This window comes from Thecamonas trahens (genome assembly GCF_000142905.1).
Source record: "Thecamonas trahens ATCC 50062 unplaced genomic scaffold supercont1.65, whole genome shotgun sequence".
Taxonomy (NCBI): domain Eukaryota; order Apusomonadida; family Apusomonadidae; genus Thecamonas; species Thecamonas trahens.
Window position 1 is genome coordinate 87,992 of NW_013657615.1, and position 17,102 is coordinate 105,093.

At 63.9% G+C, this 17,102-nt stretch overlaps 6 protein-coding genes across 6 annotated transcripts; 4 read left to right on the forward strand and 2 right to left on the reverse strand.

The window, feature by feature from the left end:
• Positions 1-1,416: 1,416 nt before the first annotated feature.
• AMSG_10854 (uncharacterized protein) lies at positions 1,417-2,098 on the forward strand (the record flags this gene model as incomplete). The annotated part of the gene is made up of 2 exons (XM_013897701.1): positions 1,417-2,022; positions 2,048-2,098. The coding sequence occupies 2 exons, from the start codon at positions 1,417-1,419 to the stop codon at positions 2,096-2,098; spliced, it is 657 nt and encodes a 218-aa protein (XP_013753155.1).
• Positions 2,099-2,209: 111 nt separating this feature from the next.
• Positions 2,210-3,721, reverse strand: AMSG_10855 (uncharacterized protein; the record flags this gene model as incomplete). Its single annotated transcript, XM_013897702.1, has 2 exons — positions 2,210-3,256; positions 3,641-3,721. 2 exons carry the CDS (start codon positions 3,719-3,721, stop codon positions 2,210-2,212), a joined length of 1,128 nt encoding a protein of 375 aa, XP_013753156.1.
• Positions 3,722-3,846: 125 nt separating this feature from the next.
• AMSG_10856 (ribonucleoside-diphosphate reductase large subunit) lies at positions 3,847-6,873 on the reverse strand. Its single transcript, XM_013897703.1, has 2 exons — positions 6,851-6,873; positions 3,847-6,327 (listed from the first exon to the last, which is right to left on the reverse strand). Exons 1-2 carry the CDS (start codon positions 6,857-6,859, stop codon positions 3,940-3,942), a joined length of 2,397 nt encoding a protein of 798 aa, XP_013753157.1. The 5' UTR covers positions 6,860-6,873; the 3' UTR covers positions 3,847-3,939.
• Positions 6,874-7,613: 740 nt separating this feature from the next.
• AMSG_10857 (uncharacterized protein) lies at positions 7,614-11,609 on the forward strand (the record flags this gene model as incomplete). The annotated part of the gene is made up of 2 exons (XM_013897704.1): positions 7,614-7,628; positions 7,661-11,609. The coding sequence occupies 2 exons, from the start codon at positions 7,614-7,616 to the stop codon at positions 11,567-11,569; spliced, it is 3,924 nt and encodes a 1,307-aa protein (XP_013753158.1). The 3' UTR covers positions 11,570-11,609.
• A 1,498-nt stretch (positions 11,610-13,107) lies between these two features.
• Positions 13,108-15,321, forward strand: AMSG_10859 (LRRC48 protein). The gene is made up of 2 exons (XM_013897705.1): positions 13,108-13,230; positions 13,591-15,321. The coding sequence occupies exons 1-2, from the start codon at positions 13,120-13,122 to the stop codon at positions 15,154-15,156; spliced, it is 1,677 nt and encodes a 558-aa protein (XP_013753159.1). The 5' UTR covers positions 13,108-13,119; the 3' UTR covers positions 15,157-15,321.
• Positions 15,322-15,435: 114 nt separating this feature from the next.
• AMSG_10860 (NADPH-glutathione reductase) lies at positions 15,436-16,884 on the forward strand (the record flags this gene model as incomplete). The annotated part of the gene is made up of 2 exons (XM_013897706.1): positions 15,436-16,835; positions 16,872-16,884. The coding sequence occupies 2 exons, from the start codon at positions 15,436-15,438 to the stop codon at positions 16,882-16,884; spliced, it is 1,413 nt and encodes a 470-aa protein (XP_013753160.1).
• Positions 16,885-17,102: the final 218 nt, after the last annotated feature.

Sequence of the window (17,102 nt, forward strand, 5' to 3'; positions counted from 1 at the left end):
GTGTTAGGCAGTCGCCAGCAAGCAAGCAGTTGGGAGAGATTGCGACGGAATTTTGTGATCTGTGATCAAAAGAAGCCATGGCGGAAATGAAGCATGCGGCTCGTGTGCCCGCCACACACATGCTACTCCTCGCATCACCACACGACGTATAGCTCCATTACCTTTTCTTTTTCTCCGTGGTGTGTGTTTGTTGGGATTGTTGTGTATATCCCCGTACCCCGGAAGGACACAGCCATCGAGGCAGCGAAGTCGGGTTTTGACCGGTCTTTCGCAATCAGCACAACCACCCTCCATCCCCTTCCGCCCTCCATCCCCTACCGCCCGCCCGCCATCCCCTACCGCCCGCCATCGCCATCCCCCCGCCATCCCCTACCGCCCGCCATCGCTTGCCGCCCGCCATCCCCTGCCGCCCTCCATCGCCATCCCCCCGCCATCGCTTGCCGCCCGCCATCCCCCCGCCATCCCCTACCGCCCGCCATCGCTTGCCGCCCGCCATCCCCTGGCCCTCCGTTCCCTGCCGCCTGTCGTGGCCGCATGGCTGTCAGTTGGCTGCGGTGATCCCCGGCGGCTCACCTGCGGATGACGAACACGGACATGACACTCGACGCGAGCTACGGAGCGTCTGCGGATGACCGACGCAAGGGAAGCCGACGGCTCGGCTGCCGTTGCTCTTGCCGCCCTCCTCCCTCCCCACATTCCCGGAAAGCCCTCTGTCGCCGCCGCGTCTGCTGCTGCTGCTGTCCCGACTCAGCTGTCGGCCCTCGCCGCCGTCCGCTCCTCGCCCATCTCACCGGCAGACGCCTTGTCAGCGGCATTGACTGCTCGCCGCCTGGCTCTGGCGACAACAGTCACTTGCAGTGGCGGTGGTGTGGTTGCCGATGGCTTGCAGGAGACTGCTCGGGGCCAGTGGGCAGCCGAGTGCGAGCAGCTGGCAGCAGATCGGGCAGCAGTTGAGGCCGGGCAACAACAGCTGGCAGCAGATCGGGCAGCAGTCGAGGCGAGCAACGACAGCTGGCAGCAGATCGGGCAGCAGTCGAGGCCGGGCAACAACAGCTGGCAGCAGATCGGGCAGCAGTCGAGGGCGAGCAACGACAGCTGGCAGCAGATCGGGCAGCAGTCGAGGCCGGGCAACAACAGCTGGCAGCAGATCGGGCAGCAGTCGAGGCCGAGCAACGACAGCTGGCAGCAGATCGGGCAGCAGTCGAGGCCGGGCAACAACAGCTGGCAGCAGATCGGGCAGCAGTCGAGGCCGGGCAACAACAGCTGGCAGCAGATCGGGCAGCAGTCGAGGCCGAGCAACAACAGCTGGCAGTAGATCGGGCAGCAGTCGAGGCCGAGCAACAACAGCTGGCAGCAGATCGGGAAGCTGTGGGGGAGGGAGGCGGCGAGGCGCCATCGCTTTCGGCTGACGAGGCGATGGCGCTGCGTGAGGCAGTGCGGGCTGCAGAGCGCGAGGCCCGCTTTGCCAACAAGCGAACACTGGACGCTGAAGCTGCCCGACGACGAGCTGAGAAGCGCCTGCGTGAAGTGATAGATCGCCAGGCCGAGACGCTGCCGCTACGCGGCCGCCACTACGGCCTCCCGCCGGACCTGACTACAGCACCCGATGCGGCCATGTATGACTTTATTATCGCCGCGCAAGCAAAGCGGGCGGCGAAGAAAGAAGAGCATGTGCTCGACGTGCTCTCGATCTCACGCGGGTGGCAGCGCAAGGCGCTCGCGGCAGAGTCTCAGCTTGCGACCGCCCGGTCTGAGGTTACCGAGCTGAAGGCGCAGGTGGCGCGACTCGAGGACCAAGCTCGCATCTCCCAGCTCCACAGCACCGAGTTTGCCGAGGCCGAGGCCGAGGCCGAGGCTCTTGCCGCCGAGCTGGCGACAGTGTCGGAAGCGCATGCAGCACTGCTCAACGATGTCCGAGCGCTGCACGAGGAGAGCGCGGCGTGCGAGACGCGCCATGCGATCCAGCTCGCCGAAGCACGCGAGGCTGGCGAGGCGAGCGCGGCGGCCAGGCTGCGCGATGAGGTCCGGGCTGCCGAGGCTCGGGCAGAGGCGCGGGAGAACGAGGCTATCCGCCTGCGGACCATCGCGGCACAGCTGACAGCCGCCGGGCGAGCCAAGGATAAGCAGCTGCGCCAGATCGCCGCTAGCGGCAGTGGCCTGCCCGACCTCCATGCACGGGTCCCGTACGCACGGTACCAATGAACGCCAGTCAGAGCATCGGGGTCGGCAGCAGAAGGAACTGCTGCTCCATGTCTGCCAGCTCGGCGTCGATCTCGGCGTCGGAGATCGAGGCCGAGAGCACGGCCTCGCCGCCGTCGGTTGCCGACGACGCCGAGCCCGGGAACCGCAGGTTCGGTGTCGACGTCGACGGGTGGAGGGCGAGCGTGCTGAGCCCGTCCTGGAATAGAGTTCGCCGTGCGCTGCCCATCATGGCTGACGGCGAGTGGATGGGCGAGTTGCGCGCCGACGACTGCTGCGAGAGCGACCGGAACGGTGTGACCCTCCCGGACCGGGTCGCCTTCTTGGCGCTCTTGCGGGTCGACGACGGCGACTGCGCCACCAGTGCTCGGACCTTGGACATGAACGATGACGGCGAGGCCCGAAGCCCGGCGGCTGTCTCGCTTCGCGGCTGGTTCTGCCTGGCGTGGTCGACCGCGAGCCATGGCAGCCCGGTCTCGCCCACCACAATGTCGTCAAGGTGCGCGTCACCGGCGGCTGGCGAGATCCCTGCGCTGCCCGCGCCATCACCTGCTCCGGCACTCGGCCGCTGCGGCACGTCCACAGTGAGCCCGCGCCGTTTGGCCCGCGACGAGTCGGCCACTACCGGCGCCGTCGGTGCAGCGACCGGGCTGCCGCCCGGCACCCCCCGCGCGCGCAGCTCAGCCTGGACACGCGCAGCGATAAAGTCGGAGGAGCTTTTCGAGTCGGCCGGGGCCAGCTGTCCGTCGTTTGCGAGGCGCGACGGAGCGGCAGCCGCCTTGGCGGTGGCCGCCGCCGCAGACATGGCGGCAGCTGCAGCGCGAGCAGACGTGACTCGTGCGGCAACCTTTTCCGGGATGTCGCTCTGAGCAATGATGCCTTGCGCCGCCAACTCGGCCACTGCACACGCCGTCGCCTCGTTGCATGCCTTGAAGTGTGGAGCGAGCTGCGGGCGGGCAAGGAGCGCCGATCCGGCAGCCTCGGCCCGCGCCAGCAGCTCGTCCGGGAACATACCCTCGATGTACAGCACATTGTGAATCATGTGGACCGACGAGAGCTTCAGACCCTCATCCCCTCCTCCGACAGCGGCATCTCCATCCCCGTCCCCATCCCCATCCCCATCGGCATCGGCATCGGCATCGGCATCGGCACCTGCGTAGTCTCCACGGCCTCCGCCATCACCCTCCTCCGACAGCACCATCTTCCACTCTAGCTTTCCATCGTCAAACATGTCCACATCGATCAGCGGCAGACCATTTCCTCCCACCCGCAGCGGCGGCTGTCCCCCTCCGTCGGTCTGCCCGCCAGCGGCGTCATTGGACGAACGAACGGCCGAAGGAGCGGCATCATTGGGCGATCGTGCGGCATCATTGGGCGAAGGAGAGTAATCGTTGGGCGAACGATTGTTATGGTGGGCCAAGGAGAGCGCGACAGGGAGGACGACTGAGAGGCCCTCGTCGACCTCAAAGCCCACCACATGGTGCGGGAGACGGTTTGTTTCTGCTGCGCTCTCAGCACTCATGCCTGTGCGTCTCCCTCGGCCAGCGGCTACTCTTCCCTTTCGGCTGGGTGGGTGGCTTCAAAGACACGTGCTGAGCCGTCGAGGTCGTCGAGGAGTGGCGGGCCGGCGGGTGAGTGACGGACCGCTGGACAGAGCAGTCATTTAACTGTGTGTGTGTGAGTGAGAGAGAGAGAGGGGGGGGAAGGGAAGAGATGTTGGAACGGAGATGATGTGATCGGTTACGAGCCGCACATGACGCAGTCGTCGCGGTTGTCGATGGAGCAGACCATCTCAGCCTTGCGCTGCTCGACAACCTCCTCGATCTGGGCCTTGGACATTTCGGCGACCTTGGTCTTGTCGACGGTAAACTGGATGGCGTCGGCGGCACCCTTGGTGCGAAGGTAGTACATGCCGGTCTTGAGGCCCTTCTCCCAGGTGTAAAAGTGCATCGAGGAGAGCTTGCCGAACGAAGGCTGGGCAAGGAAGGCAGAGAACGACTGCGACTGGTCGATGAACGGCCCGCGGCCGGCGGCGAGGTCGACGAGCGCGCGCTGCTTGATCTCCCACACGGTCTTGTAGAGGGCCTTGACGTCGTCGGGGATGGCGTCGATGTTCTGGACCGAACCGCCGTGGGCGATGAGCAGGTTCTTGACGTCGTCGGACCAGATGCCGCGCTCGACGAGCTCGCGCAGGAGGTACTTGTTGACGACCATAAACTCACCCGAGAGCGTGCGGCGCATGTACATGTTCGACGAGATCGGCTCAAAGCACTCGGTGTTGCCAAGAATCTGCGAGGTCGAGGCCGTGGGCATGGGCGCGACAAGGAGCGAGTTGCGGAGGCCGGTGGCCTGGATGCGGGCCTTGAGGGCGGTCCAGTTGTAGCGCTCGTCGGTCACCTCTGCGTCCCACAGATCAAACTGGAGGAGTCCCTTGGAGGCCGGTGAGCCCTCAAAGGTCTCGTACGCGCCGTTCTTCTCGGCGAGCTCGGCCGAGGCCTCGCAGGCGGCGTAGTAGATGGTCTCAAAGATGTCGCGGTTGAGAGCGGCGGCCTCGGGCGAGTCAAAGGGGAAGCGCATGAGGGCAAAGGTATCGGCAAGGCCCTGGACGCCGAGGCCGATGGGCCGGTGGCGGAAGTTCGAGTTGCGAGCCTCGGGCACGGGATAGTAGTTGAGGTCGATGATCTTGTTGAGGTTGCGGGTGGCGACCTTGACGACTGACGCGAGCTTGTCAAAGTCGTACGAGCCAGTGGCCGTGTCGACAAACTTGTTGAGCGCAATCGAGGCGAGGTTGCAGACGGCGACCTCGTCTGCCGACGTCACCTGCATGATCTCGGTACAGAGGTTAGAGGAGCGGATGACCCGGCCCGAGTGGACCTGGTTCGACTTGGCGTTGATCGAGTCCTTGTACAGGATGTACGGCGAGCCGGTCTCGACCTGCGTCTCGAGAATGGCAAACCAGAGCTTCTGGGCAGGGACCTGCTGGGTGAAGCGGCCCTCGGCCTCGTACTGCTCGTACAGGGCCTTGAATTCGTCACCGTAGACGTCCGAGAGGCCCGGGCAGAGGTGCGGGCACATCAGCGACCACACGCCGCCAGACTTGACCCGCTCCATGAAGAGGTCCGGAACCCAGAGGGCGTAGAACAGGTCGCGCGCGCGCTGCTCCTCGGCGCCGTGGTTGAGCTTGAGGGCAAGGAAATCAAAGACATCGGCATGCCACGGCTCGAGGTAGACGGCAAAGGCACCCTTGCGACGGCCACCGCCCTGGTCGACGTACCGCGCCGTGTCGTTGAAGACCCGGAGCATGGGAACAATGCCGTTCGACGTCCCGTTGGTGCCGGCAATGTACGTCCCGGTCGCACGGATGTTGTGGATCGAGAGGCCGATGCCGCCCGCAGACTTGGAGATGAGCGCACAGGTCTTGAGCGTGTCGTAGATGCCCGTGATCGAGTCGGCCTTCATCTCGACGAGGAAGCACGACGAGCACTGCGGCTTGGGCGTGCCGGCGTTGAAGAGGGTCGGCGAGGCGTGGATCATGTACTTTTGCGAGAGCAGGTCGTACGTCTCCAGCGCAGCCTCGATGTCATCCTTATGGATGCCGACAGCAACGCGCATCAGCATGTGCTGCGGCCGCTCGGCAATCTTGTCGTTGGTCTTGAGCAGGTACGACCGCTCGAGCGTCTTGAACCCGAAAAAGTCGTACTCAAACGACCGCTCGTACCTGACTGCCGCGTCGAGCGTCTCGGCGTTGGCCGCCACAATCTCCGCAACCTCGTCCGAGATGAGCGGGCACGGCCGCTTGGTGATCGGGTGCACGTAGCCGTGAAGGTGGGCAATGACGTCCGAGAACTTGTCCATCGTCGTCTTGTGTAGGTTCGACACCGCAATGCGGGCAGCAAGAATGGCAAAGTCCGGGTGCCGCGTCGTGTTGTACGCGCACGTCTCCGCCGCGAGCTCATCAAGCTGCGCCGTCGTCACGCCCGGGAACACGCCCTCGGCCACCTTTTGGGTGATCTGCTCCGGAATGATGTAGTCCATGTTGAGCCCATCGCAGAGGTTGGCAATCCGCGCAGTGATCTTGTCGTACTTGACCGTCTCGTGCGTGCCATCGCGCTTGACCACGTAGAACCGCTGAGAAAGCATAGTCTGAGTGAGTTGTGCGTGTGCTTATGGGGGGGGGGGGGGGGGGGGGGTGTTAAGGTGGACGAGAGGGGCGAGAAAAAAAAAGTCGTCATGCCCAACATTGGATGGCGCTCACATTGGATAGCGTCCACAATTCTACCGACGGCGCATGCCACCACCACAAGCCCGCGGGCCAGCGGGCCAGCCCCGGTTATGGGGCTAACACTGGGCCTAGCGTGGACAAGGAGACACTCCGGGGTCACAAACTGGCATGGTTGCAAGAACACAATATGGAGTATGATGTAGGGATGGTGGGTGGTGGTGGGATGGCCCCATCATGGGTGGGCGGGTGGTGGAGGGTGGGTAGAATCCATGGGCCAAAAAGGGTCGTATTCCCTGTCCTCCACCACCGTCTCCCGCACACCTTGTATGGACTCGCCCAGCGCATCAAAGCAAGGTAGGAAGCTCAAAACACCAGGGGAGGTGCATGACATTGGTGGCTATGAGGGAAGGCTACTCGTTGCTGACTTACCTCCGACATTCTGGATAACTTCGAAGAGGCGTGTGGCTCAGTCTCACGGTCTCCACCTGCCGGTGCCTGCGCGTGCTCCACTGACCGACCCAACCAACTCGACAAACTCGGCCAACCGACTCGACCGACCGACTTGACCGACCTGCACGATTACGTGCCTGGTGTTGATCCAGGACCAAAGTGTGTGACCAACACGAGAAAGTCGCCCATACGCATCAGTATGATCCCAAGCTCCCAGTAGATGATGCCCATATCCACCATTTCCCTCCAATCCGATCACATCAGCCTCATCTCCATCCGGTCCAGTCCCGCCAAAGTCAACCCACGCCCCCCCCGCCAACACCCCCCCACCCCCTCCCCTCGTTCAGCGGACAACCACCCACCGTACGTACACTACACCCACTCCCTTCAGCCACCACAAGTCACACTCTCTGCACGTCACCTTCTGCAACTGTGTGTGTGTGTGTGTGTGTGTGTGTGTGTGTGTGTGTGTGTGTGTGTGTGTGGGTGTGTGTGCCTCTGCCTCTGCCTCTGCCTCTGCCTCTGCCTCTGCCTCTGCCTCTGCCTCTGCCTCTGCCTCAGCGTCTGTGTGCAGCCCCCCCCCCTACCTGTGTGATCTGTGCAAGTTGACGACGACGGCAACGTTGGAGTATGGCGGAATCTGGATGGAGTGGACTCGCTGGACATGCATCGCCCGCTGTTCATGCGTATCTGGCGGGAGACAGTGGTCTGCGTGCTGAGAGCGTACCGAGCGATCATCACCATGATCATCACCATGGTCATCACCAACTCCCTGCTGCTGATCGCCAGCATCATCGCACCGACGAGTACGGTGGAGGTTACTCGGCATATGGCGTGTGGGACTCGTTTGTGACGCCAACCCGGAGGCAGGAGCACAGAGCTGTCGGGTGGGGCGGGCGGCATTCGCCGTTTGCTGGCCTCGACCTGCGCCCGCATCCGCGCTCGGAGGCCCCCTCTAGAGTCGTAGCAAGAGATCGTGCAAGGTTCAGCCACTCGCGTGGCCGTAGCGAGCATGTGGACGATGAGCCGCGCTTCCCGTTTTCCCGCGGCTCACTGTTCGAGGCTGCGTCACAGGGGAGACTTGGCCCGCGCCCGGTCTCACCGGCGCACAACGACAATGACCTGGACGACATAACCATTGGCTCGTCGCTCCCGTCGTCACCGTTTGCCCGCTCACCAAGAGAAGGATCACCCCGGCGACAGGGTCGGCACGAGAGTGGCGCGAGCAGCAGCGGCGGCGACAACGACGACGATGAGACCTCGGGCTGCGCCGCGTTGATGCGGGCGCGGGCGCGGCCGGCAACAGTACAAGCCGGGTACGCGTCGCGGCGGGCACAGTGGCGCGAGCCGTCGGACTCACGGTCCGGCGGAGGATCCGGGCGATCGGAGGGCGGCTCCGAGAGCGACGGCATTCCGTTGGTGTGGCGCCGGAGCGAGGGCGGCGACATGGCGGTGGTGGCTCTGGACACTGATGACGTCCGGGGAGGTGGGTCACGGCCGGGATCGGCGGCGGCTACGCCGCGGCCTGGAACTTCGGCGGCGGCAGCCGGCGATGGGACTAGCAGGGCGTCCACTGCGGCGGAGGCGGGATCGGCGCGAGCCTCGCCGAGCTCCGGCGGGCTCCGACGCATGGCGTCGCACCGTTCGATTGTACTCGGCGCGTCGTGGCGGCGAGTGGTCGACCAGGCATTGGCGATGGCGGCCGAGTCGGACGACGCCTCGGGCGTTCTTGTCCCGCTCGTCACCGGGTGGCGGGGACGGATGGACAAGGGCGTCACTTCGCTTGTTCTCTCGCCGGTCTTTGTTGCTGCGCTCACGCTTGCGCTCCTCTTATCAGTTGTCGTCGATGACATACTGATGGCAGCGGCGCTGCCGTTGTCGCCGCACCAGGCCGCCTTGGGGGTCCTTGCTGGACTGGTTCATCTGGTGGCGGCTGGCCTGCTTGCCGGACAGATTTTGGTCTCGGCACGGGTCGGAAAGGCGCGGTACTTGCGATCGGTGGTGTTTGCGACCGAACTGGCATCGCTGGTCTCGTTTGTCTTTCCCATCATCTCACTCGGTGCTGGACAGCCGGCCGAATGGCTCCTGTTTGGCCGGCTAGAGCCAAACGCGCGAATGGCGGCGTGGCAGGCATGCCACGGCGTTGTGATTGCGACGCGGTGCCTCGGGTTTGGGCGGGCGATGGTGTGGGTGGGCATGGCAGCGGCGACGCGGTTCCGCGGCTCTGTGCACGGCGTTGCTCGGTTTGCGCATGTGTCCGTGTACGGAGTGCTCGGCGCGGCAGTGGCGACATGGGTGTGTGTGGCCGTGCTCGTGGCGGCACCTCCGCTCGCACCGCACCTGCACGCGGCGATGTACTCGGTGGAGGCAGCGACGAATGCGACGACGCTGCACCCATTGACGCCGCCGGCGTGGGTGGCGCCGTTTGTGGCCGCGTACGGCGGCGGAAGCGGGGATCCGGAGCTTGTTGCGCTGAAGGTGCTGGGCCAGCGAATGCGGATTGCGAGCAGCGGCGCGACGACCAAGTTCCAGCCGATGTATGTGGTGCACGCGATGACGGCGTCAGGAACGCATGCGGTGCTGGATGTGTCGGCACACGCGGCGACTGTCGGCGGGCTGGCTCTGGTCCGGACGCTCTGCCTCGTGGCGGTCCTGTTTGCCAGCGCAGTGGGCGTGAGCACAGCAGTGACGCACCAGCTCGGGCTGTGGATTGCGCGGACACTTGTGCTTGTAGGCTCGCTCTGCGACTCGGTCTCGTCCGAAAGCGGGCGACATGTTGGTGTCGGCGATGGCGGTGGCGATGCGAGCGCGAGAGAGGCAAAGAATGGCGGGCACGCTGTGAGCTTTGCGCAGCAGATGGATGTGTCGCTGGCGAGCCTTGCGCCAGAGCCGGTGAACCGAAGCGGCTCCGAGGCGGTGATGCGGACGCGTTATCTGGAACTCCGCGTGGCTCAGCTGGAACGCAACGTGCTCGAGGCGCTTCCAGAGATTGAGGTGGAGGTGTCACAGATGAGCACGTCGTCGTCGTCGTCGTACGACTCGTACTCGTCCGAGTACGGGGCGCGGTGGGCTGCGGCGCTCGGGCGGCGCTCGTCGTCGTGCTCTGTGGCCGGCTGGGAGGAGCTCTCGCGCGGAACGTCGTCAGACTCGAGTGCGACCATCTCATCGCTCGGGCTTACGCCGTCGTGGTCGACAACAGCGTCGTCGGACTCTGAGCAGGCTATCTACCGCGAGCAAGTGCGCGGGATGCGTGCGCGGAAGAAGAAGCAGCTTGCACGGCAGGCCCTGGCGCGAAAGAGGAAGCGGCGGCGGCGGCGTGCAGCAGCGCGGGTGCGGCGGATCCAGGAGCACGCAGTGCTCGGCGGCGGATCGTACGAGGCGGTCCACATCGAGTTTGACGCTGTGGAGCGGTTGTTCCGCACGCGGATCGACGGGCGGTTTGGGTACGAAGGTGGAATCCTTGTGGCTGCGCCTGTGTACGGGCTGCTTGAGAAGCTTATGCACCCGCCGTCGTGGGAGGCGCGGTTCCAAACAATGATTGTGGTGACGCATGTGATGTTCATGTCGTCGCGCGACCTGCTGGAGGCGCTGGTGCTCCGGTTCTGCGCGCCGCACCCCAAGGCGCTTGTGCGGCGGGTGGAGGGCCGGAGCGAGACTACAACAAGCTGGAGCGCGGACGACGAGCGTGAGTTTGAAGTGCAGGTGGCACGGCCTGTCCGCGAGCTCATCGTGTCTGTGGTGGCCGAATGGGCTGCGCGGCGGCCGGGCGACTTTGGGCAAGCGTCGGTGACGCGGCGGATGCTCGACGAGTTTGTAGGCCGGCTCTGTCCGGCGGTCGGCCTCTCGTCGGGGAGCAAGACGGTGCTGGAGGCACTGGGTAAGGCGGCGAGCATTGCGCATGCGCGGCCGTCGCCCGGCAGCGCGCCTGTACCGCGACTTGTGGGCGGGCCGATGTCACTGGTGACGGTGGACGCAACCGAGGTTGCACGGCAGCTGACGCTTGTCGAGTCGCACTTGTACCGGAGAGTGACAGCGGAGCAGCTTGTGGGGTTGGGGTGGACCAAAGCGGACAAGGACCGGCGGTCGCCGGACGTCATGCGCGTGTTTGACCACTTCAATCGGGTAGGCGCGTGGGTGCAGGCATCGATCCTGGAGCCTGTACGGGCGTCGGGCCGGGCGGAGCGTGTGGAGAAGTTTATCGCCATTGCGCGCGAGCTGCGCGAGCTGAACAACCTCAACGGTGTGCTTGAGATTTACGGCGGGCTTACGTCGCACGCGGTGAAGCGGCTGAGCCACACGTGGAAGAAGGTCTCTCCGGAGGCACTGGCCGAGCTGGAGTCGATGCGCGAGCTCGGTTCTGCCAAGGCATCGCACAAGGCTTACCGCGAGGCGCTGGCACGCTGCGGAGGACAGGCGTGCGTCCCATTCCTGGGCGTCTTTCTTCGCGATCTTGTACTTGTGCACGAGGGCAACGAGACGATGGTGGACGGCAACGCCGAGTCCGGAGGGATGGTGCAGGTCAATGTGCGCAAGTGCGCGATGACGTCCGAGACTGTTCTCTCGATTCTAGGATGGCAGGAGTATCTGTATCCGTTTGTGGCGGTGCCCGAAGTGCGGCGGCTGTGGGAGGACTCGACGCTGATGACCGAGGACGAGCTGTTCGCGTTGTCGCTCTGTGTCGAGCCGCGGTTGTCTTGACGACAGCGAATTTAAGGTTAAACTAGCCGGTGATACCCTTGGTCCAGGGCGTGACAAAGTCATGCGAGTGGATCCACTTGTTGGCGGCGTACTTGACGCCCTCAATGACAGGAAGAGCGGCATGGCGGACCATGGGATGGGCGCGGTAGGAGCCCGGGGCGACGTTGGGCCAGACAATAAGGCGGCCCTGCTTGGGCCGAACCTTGAGGCCGAGGTCAACAAAGGCGGTCTCGCCGCCCTGGGCGACGTCGTTGAGGTAGAGGAAGGCGGTGAGAGTGCGGCCGGCACCCGGGGTGTGCCACTGTGTGTCGATGGCGTCGGTGTGCTCCTTGTAGAACTCGCCAACGTCATAGTGCAGCAGCTGGTAGTGCTCCGAGTTGACGTCGGGGACGCGGGTGATGTTGGTGAGGCGCTCAGAGACGCGCTGCAGGACGAGATCATCGTAGCACGCGTGGGTGCACCACGCGTTGGACGAGGTGCGGACGTCCGAGACTGGGCGGACAAACTTGCCGTCCTCCATGTGGCCGGTGGTGGTGGAGCGCTCGAGCCCCATGTCGTGCGCCCACTTGATAAAGACGGCGCACTCATCGGGAGTGACAAAGCCGTCGATCTGAAAGATGATGGGGTCCTCGGAGAGAACGGCAAAGCGTGAGCCATAGGCCTTGCGGACGGGCGAGTCCGGCGCAATGACATCGCGGAGCATGGCGTGGACATCAAAGATAGGCTCGCCGTCCTCGAGCATGTAGTAAGGCTTGGAGCGCTTCCAGCCGGTCTCCTCGTTGTACGCCTGCGCCGCCAGCCAGTTTGCCCGCACATCCCGCTGGCGCGCAGCCCGAGCGGCAGCATCGTCCGGCGAGACCGACATGCCGCCGGTGAGCACGAGATCAAACGGCCGCTTGCCGTCAAACATATTGTTGTAGTGCCGCGGAGGCGCCATGCCCGCAGCCGTGTCACTCGATGAGAGCTGCGGCCAGAGGAGAAGAGCCGCGGCGAGGACGACCACGGCAGCTGCCACCAGCCACGGCGAGAGTGACGAGGTCGGCGGGGCGGGCGAGGAGGACGACTTGGTCCAAGCAGTCTTGCGCGAGGAAGTGCCCGAGGGCGACTTGGATGCCTTGGAACGAACCTTCTTCTTCTTGGCCATGGTGAGAGTGGGTGGGCCGAGGGTGTGAGTGAGGTGCCGTGGTCGGTGTCGGTGTCGGTGGTGGTGGGTGGGCACGGCGGTAGTGGCGTTGGAGTGGGTCAGGTTCGGTTGGAGAGGGGGTGGGGGGTGGGGGGGTGAGGTTAAAAAAATGTCCAGCTCGAGTTCCAGCGAGTCTGGATCGAACTCGTCTGCAAACTAAAGCACTGCAATGACGCGAGGGAGCAGCCGATGGGCGGCGGCGAGACATCCACTGATTGGTTTAGGTAGCGTGTGTTGGCCGTTTACAAGAGTATTGGCGTGATCGTGTGTGTGGGCGGGTGGTCGATCGGTGGGTCGGTCGGTCGGTCGGGCCGCGGCAGGCACAGGGGGCGACGGCGGCCACCCTTCTCTCTGGCGACGAGGGACCATGTCTGGCTTGGGCGGATTCCAGCAGCTGAAGGACACTACGCCTGTGGTGCTCGACCCTGGTATTCTGGGCAAGTTGTGGGGCATTGCGCCTACCATTGACGTGACCAAGGTATGTTGGTGTGGTGTGGTGTGGTGGGTGGGTGGTGGGTGGGTGGTGGGTGGTGGGTGGCGGTGGCGGTTGGCGGGGGCAAGGCACAGCTGAGGGCTGGGCGCGCGGGGAGCGTGGGGAAGGGGGGGTGGCATGGAGACATGGAGGCATGGAGATGGGATATGGGAGGGAAAGAGTGGTGGGTAGGTGCCTGGTCCTTCCGTTGGGACGTCATGATCATGATCATGATCATTGTCTCGGATGTGCTCTGCTCAGGGGGACAGCCAACTGCGACAGGACTCACTCGAGGCGGAGCGGGACGGAACGCGGCATGGTGGTGGCTGGCGTCGGGACGGGTGAAACCGACGGGGGAGGATGTAGGCGACCCAAAATGAGATCGCGAGAAACTTGTCGGAGCAGATTGCAGAGCGAATCCACAAGACGACGTCGCTGCAGATCAACGCCAACGTCAAGATCATCGACAACTTGTGGGGATTTGACAAGTTGACCGAGCTCAAGCTGGACAACAACTGCGTCGAGAAGATCGAGAACATTGATCATCTGGTGACGCTGACGTCGCTGGACCTCTCGTTTAACGCCATTGAGACGCTCGAGGGCCTCGCGCCGCTGACCAACCTCACCGACCTCAACGTGTCGTCCAACAAGATCTCCAAGCTCGAGGGCTTGGAGACGCTGTCCAAGTTGGAAATCCTCATGCTCGGGCACAACAACATCGGGGCGCCAGCGAGCGGGGCCGAGGTCGACCCCAAGGCGCAGATTCGCGAGCTCAAGTACCTGCGGCAGTTCCGCGAGCTGCAGATGCTGACGCTCGAGGCCAATCCGGTGGCGGAGAACCTCGACTGCGAAAAGTATGTCATCTCGCACTGCGAGAGCCTTATGTACTACAACTTTCGGCTGGTGGACGACAACATGCGCAAGCTCGCCGCCGAACGGTTCAACGACGACGTGGTCCTCATCCGCGCCGAGGAGGCCGAGGCCGAGGCCGCGGCGGCGTCGGCGGCGGCGAGCCAGGCCAAGCTCGACGAGCTCAAGGCCGCGAACTTGCTCGGCTTCCACGGCCTCTTTGAGGCCATGTTCCACGAGGACCCGGACTTTCCCAAGTGGTCGACGATGCCGGGCCTCGACGCGCCGCTCGACAAGTACCGCGAGTCGTTTGCGGCCATGACTGGTCCGTTCAAGGCCGCCATGCTCGCCATGCATGCCCAGATCCAGGAGCAGGTTGCCACGTTCTACGCCGAGATGGCAAGCGCACGTGAGGCTGTCGAGGCCGAGGCCATAGACGACATTGCCGCCTTTGACGAGTGGCGACGCGGCGCGCTGTACCCGAATCTCAACGCGCTCCTGCAGCAGGCTGCAAGCAACGAGTCGATGGTCGACCTCTTTGACGACGAGCTGGAGCACAAGCTCCTACCGGCTATCCAGGCGCTCGAGGACAAGCTGATGGAGATGGAGATCTTCCAGGTCGAGCAGTTTGACGACGCCGTGGTCAAGTTTGAGCGGGTCATCAACGACATCACCTCCAACTACTCGTCCGACGTCATCTCGTACGTCATCGCCCTTCGCGACATGGAGACTGAGTTCTCGTCCATGTCGCTCAAGCTCGGCGAGCTCCTGCTCGAGCAGTTCCACGACGGCTCGCTCGAGGACGACATCCCGCAGTCGCTCGGCCTCCTGCTGAACGACAAGGAGGCCTTTGTCAACATGATCTCGGCCTCGCACGACTTTCGTCTCGACAAGATCAATGCTAAGGATGACGAGTTTACTCTCCGTAACCAGCAGGACGTCGACGCCATTCTCGACAAGATCCGCCACGAGCTCCGCGTCCGCAACCGCAACCGGGTCCAGGAGATTGCCCAGCTCACCGATCAGTACCGGGCCGAAAAGGTCAAGATCGCCCGCGACGGCCTGCCGCAGAGCATGCTATAACGACAGTGTTGCAGGTAGTGGCCATGTTGCGGTAATTGAGTACACCGAGCGAGTGAGCAAGCGTGTTGAGCGTAATTGCTGCTGGCGTCATCGGCGGCATCGGCAAAACGTGGTGACGGTGGATGACGCCATACGCAACCATAAAACCAACGTTGAAGTTATTAATTTGAGCAGAGAGGGTTGCGAGGGGAACAGGCAAGCAGAGAGCGGAAGCAAGCGAGACCGAGAGACAGACACACACACACATCACTGACCGTGATTGAGAACAAGAGAGAGAGCATGTCATCTGAGGGAGCATCGACCGAGTATGATCTTGTTGTGATTGGTGGAGGTAGTGGAGGTATGGGCCTTGCTCGGCGGGCAGCCGAGTATGGAGCACGTGTGGCGGTGGTGGAGAAGGACCGGCTCGGCGGAACGTGCGTCAACGTCGGCTGTGTGCCCAAGAAGGTCATGTGGAATGCCGCCAATCTGGCGTCGACTCTGGGATACATGCCTGGCTACGGACTTGGGGTGAGCAAGGAGGCGCTTGCTCTTGATTGGCCCACGCTCAAGGCCAACCGCGATGCCTACGTCGCACGGCTCAATGGCATCTACGAGCGCAACCTGGCAAAGGCCAACATCGAGTACGTGGTCGGCTCTGCGAGCGTGGCGGGCAAGGGCCTCGTTGCGGTTACTGCTGCGGACGGGTCCGTGACTGAGCTCAAGGCCCCTCACGTTGCCATTGCCACCGGCGGCTACCCGTGCATCCCGCCCGAGATGGTTGGCGGCGAGCACGTCATCACCTCGGACGGCTTCTTTGAGCTGGAGGAGGCGCCGGCAAAGGCCGCCATCATCGGCGCTGGCTACATTGCGGTCGAGCTGGCCGGCGTGCTTGCCGAGCTCGGGACCGAGGTCCACCTGTACGTGCGCAAGCACGCGGCGCTGCGGGCGTTTGACGCCGACGTCGTCGAGTCGCTCACCGACGCGCTCGAGCACTCGGGCATCATCCTCCACACCTTTTCGCCGATCGGGAGCGTGGCCAAGGACGAGGTGTCGGGCAAGCTGACGGTGACGACTGCTGGCGAGAACGTCGAGGTCATTGACGGCTTTGACGTCGCGGTTGCGGCCATCGGGCGGTGCCCCAACACCGACGGGCTCGGCCTGGCGGAGCTTGGTGTGGCAGTGCAGGACTCGGGCCACATTGTAGTCGACGACTTCCAGAACACGTCTGTCGAGGGTGTGTACGCGCTCGGCGACGTGTGCAACAAGCGTGTGGACCTCACGCCGGTGGCGATTGCGGCCGGGCGCAAGCTTGCGGCACGGCTGTTCAAGGGCGACGCCACAGCCAAGATGGACTACACCAACGTGGCGACGGTCGTCTTCTCGCACCCGCCCATCGGCACTGTCGGGCTCACCGAGGCCGAGGCGCGGGAGCAGTTTGGCGACGACGCGGTGACCACCTTCCGCTCGCGGTTCACCAACATGTTCTACGCCATGGGTGACGACAAGCCAAAGACAATGATGAAGCTTGTGTGTGTCGGCGACGAGCACCGGGTTGCCGGCATCCACATTCTCGGCCTTGGCGCTGACGAGATCATCCAGGGCTTTGCCGTTGCCGTCAAGATGGGCGCGACCAAGGCCGATCTCGACGCCACCTGCGCCATCCACCCGACTGCTGCCGAGGAGCTTGTGACCATGAGGTGAATGCGGAATGAACGAGGGGTCTCCCCATACAGGATCTCCCCCTAGCGGGGCCTCTTCCCTATCCGATCCGTCTTGGCATCTTCCGACTCCCGTCCAACCTGTCCCCGCACCCCTTCGCCCGCCAACCGCCAGCCGACACCGCCCCCTCGCTCTCCCTCCCTCACCCACAAGACATAGGGAAACCTTGAACTTAAAAACGTTAATTAAGAAAACAGTACACACAAGCGGATGGTACAAAAAGAAGAGTATATCTAACCTTGCTG